Below are 16,581 nucleotides of genomic sequence, written 5' to 3' on the forward strand. Positions count from 1 at the left end.
ATCTGAAAAATGGGAATAATACTATCTACTTACAGAATTGTTTTGTGGAGTAGATGAGATAAGAAAGTGCAAGCACTGTGTACATCGTACAGCACCTTACAAAAATTCTTTACTGGCATCTCTAAACTGTTCCCTTTCATTCTCTGCCTCCCCTTCCCGTCCCTGCTCAATTGTGAGACTAAGAAATTCTTCGAATTTAATGTTAGGACATAACTCCAACCAGAGCCTAGCTTTTCTGGTTGTTCCCGCCTTTCATGCCTAAACGAACCAATCAGATCGCCCAGAGTGGCGCCACTTGGGGACCACCGCGAATGAAGTTTGCATTTTTCTCTGTTCTCGCGCCCAGCTTCTTCTCGCCTCCCACCTCAGCTTCCCGGCATTGGAAGAAGGGACCGTCCTCTTCCTTGTCCTGGCCACCCAAATCCTGGTATCGAAAGGGTTGAACGGCGGGGACCGGAAGTGTGCAGCAGCGGCGGGTCCCCAGCTAATCGACGCCGGAAGTAGCAATTGCTAGAGAAGCATTCCGCCGCCGGCTTCGCTATGGCGGCAATTCCCCCAGATTCCTGGCAGCCACCCAACGTTTACTTGGAGACCAGGTGAGGGGGTTCGGGCCTCTGGGGCTGGCAGAGGAGACACGGGGCCCGGGCCTCACCACGGGTCTCCGTTCCTGGCGCGTTCCTCCGGGAGGCCGGCCTCCACGTGGAGGGGCGTGGAGCAGCGGCCGAGACGGCCCCCAGAGAGTTGAGAGGGGACCGCCATCGCCCGCGTCCTAGTTCCGCGCGGTCTTGTGCTGAGGTCTCAGCAACAGCTGCCTGATTGTCCTCCTTCTTCCAGTCCACTCATTCATTCATTCATTCATTCATTCATTCATTCATTCATTCATTCATTCATTCAACAAGCGTGTAATGAGTCCGCAAGCCAGGCACATAGGATATGAATTCTGAGGATATAGCGGTAGATAAAACACACACAGCCCTGCCTTTAGGAGCTTATGGTATAATGAAAGAGACAGACATGTAAACATTACGTGATAAGTAGTACAGTTGTAGAAACAAATTCCAATAAAATACAGGAAGAAGCACATTTTCCCCACTATCAAAGAGTGATGTGGTAACCAGCCTGCTAGCGCCATGCCCCGCTGTATGTCATCTCATTTAGTTTAATCTTAGCAACCCAAATCATGAAGGTATTATTTAACTTTCTCCCTTTCAATATTAGCAGGAGGAAACGCCAGAATTTACAGATTAAAGCCTTGACCAAAGCCACACAGCTAGTAACTGGAAGAACCTCGTTTGGAGCCTGGTGTGCTCGTCTCACCTTGCCAGTTCTTTAGCTCTATTCATTCCATTGCCTCTTTGGAAAAAGCTCAAAGTGGTCTTTACAAAATAGGACAAGGAAGGGATCCTGCTCAAAAACCTTTAGTAACGTCTTGCTGCTATAACAGTATAAAGTAAAAACTTATTAATCCTGACATTCAAGGTGATTTTTTTCATCTGGCCCTTGTCTACCTGCCATTCCCCCTTCAGCAGCCAGGGACCAGCTAAGGTCCTCTGCCTTTCTATTCTTGCCCATTGCTGCTTTCAGCCAAAGCAGAATTCTGTCAGTCCTCTCTATATTTGCTCATGCTGTTCATGCTCCCTGGCCATCTTGCCCACCTTCTTATATGGTAAAATTCTACATCTTCAGGCTCCAACCTGTAGTTTCTGAATTCTCCTATTGGTATTTTTTAAAGTTGCAAAATAAATTGTTAAATCCAAGCAATGTGGACATACAGAGTAAGAAGTGAAAGCCACCTCCTTCCTGAAAACACTATCAACGGTTTGTTGGATGATTGTCCAGACCTTTTTCTATGTACACATAAACTTCTCTTTTATGTTTTTTTAACCAAAAAAAAAGGGATCATATGATCATACTCTATGTATGTTTTTTCTGTAACTTAGTTTTCTTTCACTCAGTAATTCAGCTAGCTGCCCATAGGATGGATAGTTGATATTTTAGGTATTTCCTATTTCAAGGACATTTAAGTTGCTTCCTTTTTTTTTTTTGACTATGACAAATATTGAGATGAACATCCTTGCACATATTGTATCCTTAGGCAGTTTTGTATATTTTCCTAGAGGATACTTGGAAGTTGAAATTGCTGAGGTATGCACATTTCAGAATTGTATATGTACTTCCCGATTGTCTTTCCAAATGGCTACTTCCTGTATGTTGAAAATATCCACCAGAATGTAAGCTTCATGAGGGAAACAGTGCCTAAAATAGTGTCACACGCAGAGTAACTGTTAGTCTGTGTTGAATGGGAGCGGTGTGAAAGATGAATTGCAGTCAGGAAGGCTGTTAGCTATTTTCTAGCACATTCCTCATATACTGATAGAGTGTTTACACTGTGCAAGGCACCGGGCATTCAGACTATAAAGAGTTGACTCAATTCTCACCTCTGGCCTGGTGCCATAGCTCACATCTATAATCCAGCACTTTGGGAGGCCAAGGCAGGTAGATTGCTTGAGCCCAGGAGTTCAAGACAAGCCCGGGCAACATGGCAAAACTCCATCTCTACAAAAAAATACAAAAAATTAGCTGAGCTTGGTGATGTGTGCCTGTAGTCCCAGCTACTCAGGAGGCTGAGGTGAGGGGATCACTTGAGCCCGGGAGGCAGAGGTTGCGATTAGCTGAGATTGTGCCACTGCACTGTAACCTGGGTGACAGAGGAGACCCTTTCTCAAAAAAAAAAAAAAAAAAAAAAAAATTGTCACATCCTTGGAGCTTAAAGTCTAGGTGTGTGTTGGAGTAGAGGGGAAGGCACCTGTCCTTTCTCTTGCCTCTTCCTTATCTTTTAGTAGTACTGGGGAGGAAAAGTACTCATCCTATTGGGTAGGTGCAAAGATTCAAAGTTATCAGGTTTTGCCTTTGTTATACTCCCTCCCAAACACAAACTGTACCTTCTATTAAAATTTTTTGAATAGGTAATATATTTACTTGGATCAAAAATATAAAAGTTTTTAAAAGGTATTCATTAAACATCTTCCTATTTTCCACCTACCCAGTCCTTACCCCCACCCAGAAACTTCTAAATAAATATGAACTCCTGATATTTTAATGTCTCTTTTTAAAAAAATTAAAAATTAAGTGTAATAATTTTTTTCCTAATTTAGGGGTTGGTTATATGGTTTCAGATAATCAGATATATATATAGAGAGAGAGTATCAGAATTTTGAGTGCTCCATGCTTGTAATTTTGCTGAAAAGAAGTACCCAGAACACCTGCATGTTTTACTCAAAAAAGATAATTGGTGTTTATATTACTTGCATTGTGGTGTTTTCCTTTGCTGAGCATGAAATCCAGGGGTTATCACAATTTCATGACTTACAAGCTTGAAAATCAAGAGTCCTGGAGCAGTCCCATAATATTCCTGTCTGCCCTGACCTTGTTCTTTACTGGAGCTGTTGTCCTCTCCCTCTGCAGCATGGGAATCATTGTGCTGGAGCTGTACTGGAAGCATGCTCCAAAGACTTGTAAGAACTTTGCTGAACTGGCTCGTCGAGGTTACTACAATGGCACAAAATTCCACAGAATTATCAAAGACTTCATGATCCAAGGAGGTGACCCAACAGGGACAGGTACAGTTAAGCCAACATTAGTTTATGTTTTCTTTTTTTTTCCTTTTTGTCTTTTTTTTCTAAAGCCAACATTAGTTTCTGAAGTCTCTCATAAATAGGCGATAAGGCAGCCAGAGCTCTCTTTTCCACTTACTAAGGTCTGTGTTGGTTGATTCTGGTGACAACTCCTTCCTTCATCAAACACACATGTGTGGAATTGACCTTTATTCCTAGGCTTGGTAGAGTTTTTCGTAACTTACATGTACTGCTTACTAAGAACAAATAATATTTGTCTGAATTATAGTGATGCAAGTAGTCTGATAATAAAAAGGAAAGACTTTATAATATTTTGAGAATAATAAAATCCTGGATTCTTTTATCGATTCATTCATTTAACAAATGGGTGTCTGTTTTGTGTCAGATACTTTTTTAAGCTCTAGGGAGATACCTATAAAGAAAGAGACAGAATTCTTGCCCTCTATAAAGCAGGAAAAGGGTGTGGGGATGGAATTTTAGTAGAAAAGTCAAGGAACTCGTCTCTGACATTATTGGAGAAGAGATCTGAAAGAAGTAAGAAAGTGAACCTTGTAACTCGGGGGAGAACATTTTGGATGGAGGGAAGAGTAAACACAGAGGCCCTGAGGCAGGAACCTGTGCTGGAAATCATAAGGTATGATACCTTATAGGGCATGGTAGAGACTGGGTTTTACTCTGAGTAAGATGTGAGCCTTTGGAGAGGTTTGAGCAAAGGAATGCTGTGATCTGATGTATGCTTTAAAAGGATCACTCTAGGCTGGGCACAGTGACTCACTCCTGTAATCCCAGCTCTTTGGGAGCCCGAGGCGGTTGCATCATTTGAGGTCAGGAGTTCAAGACCAGCCTGACCAACATGGTGAAATGCTGTGTTTACTAAAACACAAAAATTAGCCAGGCAGGGTGGTGGGCACCTATAATCTCAGCTACTCGGGAGGCTGAGGCAGGAGAATTGCTTGAACCCAGGAGATGGAGGTTGCAGTGAGCAAAGATCGTACCACTGCAGTCCAGCCTGGGTGACAGATCAAGACTCCCTCTTAAATAAATAAATAAATAAAGGATCACTCTAGCTGCTGTTTAGAGAATAGATGTAGGGGCAAGATGTGACCACTATGTAAATAGTTGTTGTACTGTGTTGTTTGGGGAGTAATGACAAGAAAAATAGTTCTATACATGTTCAGTACAGATGCTTGATATTTTCAGTCGTGGTTAGTTGAATCCATGAATGTAGAATCCACACGTAGGGAGGGCCAACTATGCTCGTGAGTAAGTAGTTGGATAGGAATATGGGGTTCAGGGAAAGACGTGGTATGGAGGTATTAATTTGGGAGTTACTGGCATTTAGGTGGGGTTTATTAGTGAACTGGTGGAACACTTACTCATTTCAAGGGCCCTTGCTTCTCAGTTTGCTTTTTCTCTGCTAATATTTGCTCGTTTGCCTTTAAACAAGTTTGGTTTTCTCTGTAGCAGAGTCTTTTCTCAGTCTTGTTCTTTTTTGTCATTCTCAATTGTCTCATGATTTATCTAAACTATGTCCAGAAGCATTCAGGTTTTTTTTTTTTTAATGTATATGGATGCACTTCAAAATACAGAATATATAAGAAAGCAGAGAAAAGGGGAAAAATCATTCATAAGCATAGCTCCTAAAGATTTCTAACCATCATTAACTAATCCCTCAATATCCCACCTTTCAGAAAGGAACAGTGTTAACTTTTGGTGCCCATCATTCTAGACGTCTTTCTTTTCAGATGTCTGGTTTAAAGGATAACAAGATAAATGGAAATAGTTTCAAAAAATAGGATATATTATATATGCTATTGTTTTTAAAGCAGAACATACTACATTTAATTTCATATATATAGAACAGAATGTTTGACTTCCTACAATGAAAGATGAGGCAATTAGTACTTAAATTTCTACCCATTCTTATCTTTCCTCGACCTTAATTTTTGTTGTTAGTCTTATTATTATCTGTTCTGCACTCATCATTCCTTCAGCTACAGTGTGGGTCCTACATTTCAGTGTATTTCATGTTCACAACTTACTTCGCTTTCACCTTCGCAAGTGCTGGAGGGCAGGATTTCTTGTTTAGTGGTTTTTTGTGTTTTGTTTCAGAATGCTCAAGGATCACAATTGTCCAGTGGTTTTTTATTATTAGAGCTGGAATGTGTTGTATTTTTAAGCTCATTTATGTTTGAGAATTTCTGCCTGTTACCTTTATACTTGAAAAGAGATATCATGCTGGCATGCTCAGCCCCCTCACTGTGCGATACACTGTGCCGCCTTGGGACCTCACAGAGTCCCCACCAGCAAGAAGGCTCTCACCACATGTGGCCCCTTGACCTTGGACTTCTCAGCCTCCACAACTGTAAGAGATAAATTCCTTTTTTAAAATAAATTTTTTAGGCCAGGTATGGTGGCTCACACCTGTAATCCCAGCACTTTGGAGGCTGCGGTGGGAGGATCACTTGAGTTCAGGAGTTCAAGACCAGCTTGGGCAACATAGTGAGACCCCATCTCTACAAAAAACAAAAAATTAGCCAGGCATAGTGGCATATGCCTGTAATCCTAGCTACTTGGAAGACTGAGGTGGGAGGATCACTTGAACCTGGGAGGTTGAGATTGCAGTGAGCCATGACTGTGGCCACTGCACTCCAGCCTGAGTGACAAAGTGAGACCCTATCTCTAAATACATAAATTAATTAAAATAAAAGTGTTTAAAAGGAAGAAAAAAAGACCATAACTGGGTATACTGAGATCTTTTTAGACATTTCTGATCAATTGCCTTCTGGTTTGGTTTTTTATTGTTGTTTGTTTTTGTTGTTGTTTGGTTTTTTTGGAGACAGGGTTTTGCTCTGTCACCCAGGCCCGGGCTCGAGTACGGTGGTATAATCATGGCTCACTGTAATCTCCATCCCCTGGGATCAAGCATTTCTCCCACATCAGCCTCCCAGGTAGCTAGGACTACAGGCATTCACCACCATGCCTTGCTAATTTTTAAATTTTTTATAGAGTTGAGGTCTCACTGTGTTGCTGAGGCTGGTCTCAAACTCCTGGGCCTAAGTGTCCCTCCTGCTTCGGCCACCCAGAGTGTTGGGATTATAGGCATGAGCCATCATGCCTGACTGCCTTCTGGTTTTTGAATATGGTTTTGGAGAATACTGAGGCCAGATTTACTCCTTCCTTCAAATCAGGGGTAATTTTTTGATTTCTATTTCTGAATATTTACTCTGTTATACTTACTGGATTTTCTATTTCAGGAAATTAGTTATTTGTTTCATCACCTTTGCCTTCCGTATTTATCACATTTCTTTTGATTGTGTGATAGGATTTTTTTTTCTTTTTTTCCTGTATTCACTAAAATAATCTCAGACCTTTACTCTATGCCTTACTCAATTTTCAGTCATGTCTATTTTGTTCTTTACTGCTCTAGTTTATCTATTAGCTCATTACTGGTGCCATTTGGATCTAAATTTGTTTCCTTCGCTCTGCAATCTTTTCATCTTATTCTGTGGTATATTATCTTGTCTTTGAGCTTTTGTTATATTAGATTTTTACTTCTCTTGAATCATCCATAGCTTGATTGAGATAGCCATGGAGAAGCCACTTTCTCCCAGGCTGAGTTCCTGGGTTTTCTTTTCCTTCCTCCCCTCCTTCTTTCTGTCCTTCTGTTGGTTGTGGTATGTTTGCCTAGTTTCCATGCCATTTGTTTTCATCTTATCCATGCTTGATGTCAGCACCTACATTATCCCCACCTTTTACTTGCTCAGATACAGTGTAAGTGGAGTCTCCTTGTCATTCTCCCTACTTATGTGGAACTGGTTGTCTTCCCCACTTCAAATGTTAGGTTGCTTTCTCTCTATTCTGTTCTACCCTGAAGAGGTGTGGGAGAGAACCGGAGCTCAGCTCATGCTGAATGAGCCCCTTGTGGGAGGGCTAGCCTCTGTTCTGTCTTTCCAGACTCCATTAAAATCTTGTCCCAGAGCCCACTCCACCAGCCAGTGGTGTCCCTCTGTCACCACTCCAGGATCTGGGTAGTCCTCAAGGATGACCCAGCACCCTGGAAGGTGGCCAGCCCTGCTTGCCTGCCCTGCCACTCCCGAGCATCTGTGATATGCATGGGCTTCTGCCCTCAAGGGCTTTCCTTAACTTTTTCAGAGCTGCTCACCCACTCCCCTGTTGGCTTCTCACAATTGGAGGGTATTTATGAGAATCTCAGCGTGACATTTCTTTTCTGGTTACTAGTTTCAGGGAATACAGGTGGAAGAATTTTCTATTTTTTCCTCTTGGCTGACTCTTTTTACAGTTTTAGCATGTTTGTTTCCCTTATTTGGTTAATGCTGGTGAACTTTTGGCTTTTTAATTTTTAATTTTTGTGTCTTCACTTTATTAGGTGTTGGGAGCATGTGTTAAACGTGCCTGATAGCAGTAACTGAAGCATACCCTTAGAATGACCCTGTATGGCAGACACATCTGAATGTGTGTTCTGAGCTAGGGAATCCAGGAGTAGCCAACCTGGAGGTTCCTTCCTTGTCTATAAAGGGACATCTGAGCCCCTGGCTCATCCTTTGAAATATGGGCCGCACACAGGTTGAGGCCCCGAGTTTTGGGTTGAGTGAAGTTTGCCAGGTGGAGATTGTTAGGGAGAAGATGCTAAGTGGAAATGCTATGTAAACTGCATGCTTTTTGCAAGCCATTGTGGTTCTCCTGTCCAGCCCGCCACCACTGGACTCTCTACCCTGTATGTAAGTCCCCAATAAAACCCCATGTCTCATTTGCTGGCATTAGGTCTCTTCGGCCTATTGAACCTGGTGCCATCCCCATTGGAGTCGATAGGGGTTCAGCACAACAGGGAGGCAGAGTCTAGTCCTGCTTCATTCTACTTTCTTTGTCTGAAAGGGTTCCATTGATACGTCGATGTACTTTCCTGTCTTCTTCCTCTCTCCCCGTCATGTTGTTATGAAATAAATTTTAATTCTTAATACCAGTGAACCGAGAGTCCATGATTAGGGTACAAGTATTGGAAGTGACTCAGGTGTGAGTTGCTCATGCCAGAGCTTTTCTATATTTGTGTAGTTGGTTCATGATCCTTCATAATGTCACATTTCCATGGTGTAATTTTAATGAAATTGAATCACTCAAAAGATCTTCAAATAACTGCACCCAGCCTCAAGTATAATGAATGATTGAGCAGCCCACTGGCAAGTCTGTGGTGGAAGGCAAACAGGAGTTAGGCTCTCCTGGGTCACTAGTTCATATTTTCTAGCTGATTAGGTGACGCGTTTTTTGCTAAACATCTCAGATGGGCAGCAAATGACATCCTGGGCTCTTCAGCAAGTTGATGTACCACTTCCATTCCTCAGTCTGACTACTGTGGAACCATTCTTTCCACATGCTTTCTTATAATACATCTTTGCCAGATGCTTTGTCAGTTCAAATACCCTTTGACTTCCTGCTTCATTTCATTTTAAACCATTTTTCTACCTTCAACTTTCCCATATTATAATAACTATAGGGGCTCTTTCCTTAGCCCTCTGAGTGTCTTTTATCTGTTTCTACTAACCTTTCTCTCCTCTCTATAAGACATAACATCCTGGCAAGCTCTTCCTTTAGCTCTTCCTGCTCTGCACTTGGCCTCACAGTGCTCACCAGCTGCTGTGATTAATTATATGCTGATTATCCCATGCGTCACTCTCACTTTGATTTCATCTCTCCTCTTAGTAGCCCCAGGAACACCTGAAATTTAACGTGTTGAACAGCAAGCTCTGTTACTTTTATTCATTTGATGAGTATTTGCCAAGAGTCTGCTGGGTATCCTGTGCTTTTCTAAGGCCTATGAGAAGCACTTAAGCATTAAAAGCCCCAAGGCATTTTCTTTTTCCTTGCAGTTCCCTGCCCTGCCAGGAAACAAACTATTCATTATAAGAAACAACTAGAATGGGGTAATATAAATATGCAAATGTATGATAGTATGATGTGGATTATATGTATAATATAGGTTGGAGTAATTCATCATAAGGGGAAAAGTACAACGGAGTGAGATTAGGATGGGAAGGAGGCATATGCGAGATGGGTCTTGGGAAGTAGAGGGAAGGGCATTTTGGATTTAGGAAGAAGAGTAGGTACAGGGCAGGAGTGACAGAGGCAGGGGTAGGGAGGGAGCCCGCCACCCCAGGAGTCACATCTTCCACTCCAGACTGGCTCTTGTGACATCACCCAGCCACCTCTCCATACCCAGAACAAATGCATCAAATGTGATTCTAAGGCCCCTACCAAATTTATACATCTCCGAACTGCCTATTTAGGGGACAGTAAAGAGCAGTTAGGGGGCCAGTTAATGGAGACTCCTAGACAGAGGAGCTCAGATTTGATTGAGCATGACTCAGGGACCATTTGGGACTCTTGAGCCCAGCTGGGATAAGACATATCTGAGGAAATTTCGTCCAGCTGTGGACTATGGCAAGCCAGTGTGGTGCAGGGTGGAGAGCAGGACTGTGGAGCTTGGGCTTACCTTGTGCTTCACATGAACACTTACTAAATGTAGAGGAGTTGCGTTGCCCTGCTGAGCCAGCTCACCTGTCTGGAGTGTGGTTACACGCACCTCCTAGGCTGGTTGTGAGTAGTAAATGAGCTGATGTTGGTACAGTGGTTAGCATGGGCTTGACACAAAGTGGGAGCTCAAACAAATGTGACTTTTATTTATTTTGATTGTTAATTCATTTAGCAAATACCTATTAGACTCCTTCTGTAGGCCAGGCACTCTTCTAAAAGCTGGGGATATAACAGTGAATAAGAAAGCCCTTGCGGAACTCTCATTCTGGTGAGAGATGGAGAATGAAAAAGTACATAATAAACTATCAGGGATGGCAGATGATATGGAAAAAATAATGTACTGCTGGGATGGAACAGGATTTCTCAACCTAGGCACTATTGACATTTAGAGCTGGATGATTCTTTGTTGGAGGGGGTGCAGTCCTGTGCATTGAAGGATGGTTAGCTTCATGCTGGCTTCTACCTACTCAATACTGATAGAACCACTCAGTGTGACAACCAAAATTGTCTCCAGACATTGCCCACTGTCGCCACGGGTCAAAATCACTCACCGTTGAGAACTGCTAGGCTAGAGGGTGAGGGAGGGGCTGGTTTGGAGAGTGTGGTTAGGGAAACCTCTCTGACAAATAGAGAGCATTTGAATATAGTTTTGAATGAAATGAAGTGGTGATCCATGAGACTGTCCAGGCCAAGGGCACTCTGAAAAGAACAGCAACTGGAGGCCTTAGACCAGAGTGTGCCTGGCAGGAAACGGCAGAGGGGCTAGTATAGCTGGAACACCTGACAGAGTGGCGGGAGGGAGCTCAGAGAGTAGCAGAGTGCCCGATTGTGGGGGGTCTTGTAAGCTGTGGTGAGGATTGTGGATTTTGTTCTAAGAGTGTTGCAGTGTTGATGGAGGGTTTCAAGCAGGGGAGTGCTGCGATTAGGCTTGTTTGGAAAGGATCCCTCTGGCTACCTTGTGAAGAATAGAGGGTGGGGAAAGAGGGAGGCAAGGCTGGAAGCAAGGAGACCAGTGGGAAGATTTTATTCTTATTCAAGCTGGAGATGGTTGTCGTTTGAACTAGGGTGATAGCAGCTGTGTTAGTTCTGGTCCTCTGGGAAGCAGACACCAAGATAGAAGTTTACTGGGCTAACACCTGTGAAAGATAAAGGGGCGGGGAGCCAGGGTTGGAAGGGAAGGTCTTCACACAGCAGCGCAGGCCTGAGTAACACCTGTGAAAGCAGAGGAGTGCAGGAGGAGCAGCTGCCAGTGAGCAGCTAGGAACACCAGGAGAATGTGGAGCCGTGGAAGCCAAGGGAAGACAGCAGCTCAAGCAGAAGGGTGACATCGAGTGTGGATCAAGTAAAGTGAGCACTGAGGATTGACCATTGGGTATAGCCACGTGGAGGTCACTGGCGACCTTGACAAGAGCAGTTTCAGTGGAGCAGTGAGGGGCAAAAGTCTGAATGGAGCATGTTCCAGCAAGAATGGGGAGAAGTGGAGACAGTGAGTGTTGACAGCTTTTTCTTTTTTTTTTTTTTGAGACTCAGTCTCGCTCTGTCACCCAGGCTGGAGTGCAGTTGCCGGATCTCAGCTCACTGCAAGCTCTTCCTCCCGGGTTCACACCATTCTCCTGCCTCAGCCTCCCGAGTAGCTGGGACTACAGGCGCCCGCCACCTCGCCCGGCTAGATTTTTGTATTTTTTAGTAGAGACGGGGTTTCACCGTGTTAGCCAGGATGGTCTCGATCTCCTGATTTCGTGATCCGCCCGTCTCGGCCTCCCAAAGTGCTGGGATTACAGGCTTGAGCCACCATACCCGGCCGTTGACAGCTTTTTCAAGGAGTTTTTCTGTGAAGGGATGTAGAGAAATAGGATACTTGGAAATAGAGTTTTGTTTTTTAAAATAGGAAATATCAGTAACATGTTTAAATGCTGACAGGAATGATCCATTAGAAAGAGAAAAATTGGTCTACTAGAGGGGGAGGTTGTAGTTGCTGAGTTCTTTAAAGGTGAGCAGGATTGGGTACTTGGTGGTGGGATAGTCATGGACAGTTTATTCACACAGTCTTTTAGGGAAGGGAGGTGGGTAGAGGTGCAGGAAGGGAAGGGGCTTTGGTGGTGAGAGCACGTGAAAGTTCTCTTCTGAAAATTCCTTCTTCTCAGTGAAATAAGAAGTAAGGTTCTTAGGCCGGGCGCGGTGGCTCAGGCCTATAATCCCAGCACTTTGGGAGGCTGAGATGGGCAGATCACGAGGTCAGGAGATCGAGACCATCCTGGCTAACACGGTGAAACCCCGTCTCTACTAAAAAATACAAAAAACTAGCCGGGCGAGGTGGCGGGCACCTGTAGTCCCAGCTACTCGGGAGGCTGAGGCAGGAGAATGGCGTAAACCCGGGAGGCGGAGCTTGCAGTGAGCTGAGATCCGGCAACTGCACTTCAGCCTGGGCGGCAGAGCGAGACTCCGTCTCAAAAAAAAAAAAAAAAAAAAGGAAGTAAGATTCTCAAAGAGTGAGAAGCAGCGAGGGAGTGGTGGAAATTTGAGAACAGAGGAACTGAATAAACCCAGGCAGGCTGCCTCCTGAGGTGGCATTTTGAATCATGACCAGCAGCTGCTTCTCAGAGACCATGCTTGGGTTACCTCAGTTAAAGGGGCTCTTTATCACTGACACTGCTGTGTGTTTGCCTCATGTTATACATTAGATGGCTTCCCTATGCTGTCTCATTTACTTCTCATAACAAGCCTGTGAGACATAAGTGTTACTGCTACTCCCATTTTGCAGACGGGGAACAGCTTGGAGAAGAGTGTCGAGTGTCTTGGTTAAGGTTAAACAGTAATTGCTGGAGGCAGAACTGGAATCCAGATCTCTCTGACCCCAAAGGCAAGTGAGAAAGGGAAGACCGCATCTTTAGAACCACAAAGCCCCTTGGAGGACTGGGGCATCGTTCCAGTCTGGTATATTAACAAAGTGATTGTGTCAAGTAGCAGTGCTTTTGGCTACAAGTAACAGAAAACCTAATCCCACGGGCTGTTTTTTCTTACACAACAGAACGTCTGGAAGTGAGCAGTTATTGTCATCTCTTCACCTGCCCCGAAGAGTTGTCAGGGATCTGGGCTTGCCATATCTTTCCACTTCATTCGTAATGTGTTGGCCTTTGGTCTTGAACTTGTTAGTTTTATGGTTGCAAGATGACTGCTGCTGTTCTGGCATCACCCTACTTTCAAAGAAGGAAGATGGGGAAAGAGCTGTAGATGAAAGACAAAAGAGTGTGTTTGTCTGTTTTTATCAGGAAAGCTATAGCTTTCTCAGAAGCTTGACTCAGCGACTTCTGTTTATATTGGTAAGTCTGAACTGGGTCATCTGGCCATGCCTGTCTGCAAAATGGACTTGTCAGCACCTGCCTTTTTTTCTCTGAGGTTGAGGCAGGCTGTGGAGGAGGAGGTTGGGGATGCTCAGGAGACTGCTGACGGACAGTGTCTGTTAGAGGCTTTCTTGCCGGAAGAGAGGCTTTGATTGGTCAGTTACCCTCTGGTGTCAAGTGACCCACTGGATCTCCTTATAGGCCACTGCCCATCTGTGGGACTGGATATTAATCTATTATCCCATCAACTGTGGCGTGGGAGAGGCCGGGACAAGTAGCACCAAGTATGGTCATCTTGGTGTAAGACACTGCATCATGTCCCATGCCTTAGACATCATTTTGACAGGTTTCCACAGTGACTAAGAGGAGGAGGAAGGGACATCACAGGAGTCATGGGGATAAGAAAAGGGTTTTTTTGCATTTTGTTTTTAAGAAACAACACAGGCCAGGCACGGTGGCTCACGCCTGTAATCCCAGCACTTTGGGAGGCCGAGGCTGGCGGACCTGAGGTCAGGAGTTTGAGACCAGCCTGACCTCAACATGGTGAAACCCCATCTCTACTAAAAATACAAAATGAGCCAGGCATGGTGGCGAGTGCCTGTAATACCAGCTACTCGGGAGGCCGAGGCAGGAGAATCTCTTGAACCTGGGAGGCAGAGGTTGTGGTGAGCCAAGATGGCGCCATTGGACTCCAGCCTGGGCCGCAAGAGCAAAAGTCTGTCTAAAAAAAAAAAAAGGAAAAGAAAAAAAACACACACACACACAGATCATAAAGAAGTTAAGGAATTTTAACTGCAAAGGTTCTGTGCACTGGAAGGTCCCATTAAAAGAATGAAAAAAGTTAACTGGGAGAAGGTATTTGCAAAACATTCACTGACAGAGGATTACTGTCCATAATATACAATTGAGCCTTGACCAACTTGGGTTTGAGCCATGGGGGTCCATACAGGTTTCGCAGGGTCCGCAGCGGGACTTGAGCATGCAAGGATTTTGGTGTCACAGGGATCCTGGAACCAATGCCCTGAGTATACCAAGGGATGACTGTATGTATCAGTTCCAAAATGTCATACCACTGAGTGGCAGTTCACAGAGGGGACAAGCGAAGTAAGCCAGTGAACATGAAATTATGCAAAACTTCAGAGAAATGCAGCTTAAAACACCACAAGAGGTCTCGCACTTCTCAGACTGACAGAAGGACCTAGAGCAGTAAGAGTGAGAGTGCTGCGGGGAGGGGTGCACATTGGTTCATCCTTTTCAATAAGGCATTTAGAAAAATCTAGCAATGATGAAATACTCAAACTATGACCCTATGTATCCCCTGTGAGGTATTGGCCCCCGAGAGCTCTTGCACTTGTGTTTCAGAGACAGTATAAGACTAGTTTTTATAGCATGGTCGATAATAGCCAAAACATTGGAAAGATCCTCGGTATCAACACCAGAAAAGATAAGACAGAGCATTATGGTCATGCAGTGAGGCGAACACTACAGAGATCCGCCTGGAGCAAAGTAGGTGAGTCTCTCAAACAGTGGTGAGCAAAAAGCTATTTGCAGAAGAATATATAAAGTGTAATACCACTTATGTAAACCTAAAAACATGCAAAACAGCAATACTTTTTTTTTTTTAGGGATACATATATGTGTAGTAAGGAAGAAAATGCATGGAAATACCAAATTCTTGTCAGACTAGTGGTTAGCTGAGAGGAAAATGTGATTCTTTGAATCAGCTGTTAGCTCTTAGGAAAATGAGTGCTGGGGAGAGCTGCAGTGGGGTGTGTGCATGGGGTCTTAGCTGGATTTGCAATACTTTATTTCTTGGGGGCAGAGGTGGTCATAGATGTTGGTCATATTATTCTTTGTATGTTTGTGTGTCTGAAATAAATACATTGAATAAATGATCCCAAGAGAGGACAGAGGTCAGAAGAGGAAAAGAATCTCTCTTTTTTTTTGGAGACAGACGGGAGTGCAATGGCGCAATCACAGCTCACTGTAGCCTCAATCTCCTGGGCTTGAGTGATCCTCCTACCTCATCCTCCTGAGTAGCTGTAGCTGGGACTACAGGCACGCACCACCATGCCCGGCTAATTTTTGTAGAGACAGGTTTCACCATGTTGCCTAGACTGGTCTCAACTCCTGGGCTCAAGAGATCTGCCCCCTTCAGCCTCCCAAAGTGTTGGGATTACAGGTGTGAGCCACTTGCACCTGGCCAGAAAAGAATCTTGAACGTTCTTTTCTAACCTGTAATCAAAGGTTAGAAAACAGGTCTTGGCCAGGCGCGGTGGCTCACGCCTGTAATCTCAGTACTTTGAGAGGCCGAGGCTGGCAGATCATGAGGTCAAGAGATGGAGACCATCCTGGCTAACATGGTGAAACCCCATCTCTACTAAAAATACAAAAATTAGCTGGGTGTGGTGGTGCACGCCTGTAGTCCCAGCTACTCAGGAGGCTGAGGCAGGAGAATCACTTGAACCCAGGAGGCGGAAGTTGCAGTGAGCCGATATCACAACACTGCACTCCAGCCTGGTGACAGAGCGAGATTCCATCTCAAACACACACACACACACAGTAGAAAACAGGTCTGTGCCTATCTTCATTGTGTCTGTGCTAGACCAGGCACAGAACCTGCAAAGCTTCCAAATTGTTAACTTTCTAACTGATAATTGACATCTGCGTAGCATGCTCTGCCCTGGAGAGCTCTTTAATCATTCTCTGTACCTCTGCCACCTCTCACCTATTCCACGTGCCCAGAGGAATGTTTGAATTGGAATGATTTGTCTTTCTGACATTTTGCTGCAAACCCTACTGAGTTGAATTGGGTTATGAAAAGATAACATATTATGAGTAAGATATTATGAAAACTCTGCCTGTTGAGTAAAGGGGGTCTCCATGCTCTTTCCTCCTGTCTCCTCTGATTCCCACTTCATCTGTGACTCTTTTTTTTATTTTTTTGAGACAGAGTCTCACTCTGTCACCTAGGCTAGAGTGGAATGGCGCGATCTCAGCTCAGTGCAACCTCCACCTCCCGGGTTCAAGTGATTCTCCTGCCTCAGCCTCCCAAG

The 16,581-nt window shown here is 44.3% G+C and overlaps 1 protein-coding gene across 2 annotated transcripts in view; it reads left to right on the top strand.

Annotated features, from left to right (window-relative positions):
• Positions 1 to 285: 285 nt before the first annotated feature.
• Positions 286 to 16,581, top strand: part of PPIL1 (peptidylprolyl isomerase (cyclophilin)-like 1) — a 20,814-nt gene continuing 4,518 nt past the window's right edge. Inside the window, exons 1-2 of one of the 2 annotated variants that reach the window (XM_011945318.1) lie at positions 286 to 596; positions 3,466 to 3,620. In XM_011945318.1, the coding sequence (XP_011800708.1) occupies positions 541 to 596; positions 3,466 to 3,620 (211 nt within the window). In that variant the 5' untranslated portion in view covers positions 286 to 540. Of the gene's footprint in view, positions 597 to 2,957; positions 3,621 to 16,581 lie in introns of those variants that run through there. The other variant, XM_011945317.1, reaches the window with a different exon arrangement.

Source organism: Colobus angolensis, unplaced genomic scaffold, assembly GCF_000951035.1.
Source record: "Colobus angolensis palliatus isolate OR3802 unplaced genomic scaffold, Cang.pa_1.0 Scaffold24, whole genome shotgun sequence".
Lineage (NCBI taxonomy): Eukaryota > Metazoa > Chordata > Mammalia > Primates > Cercopithecidae > Colobus > Colobus angolensis.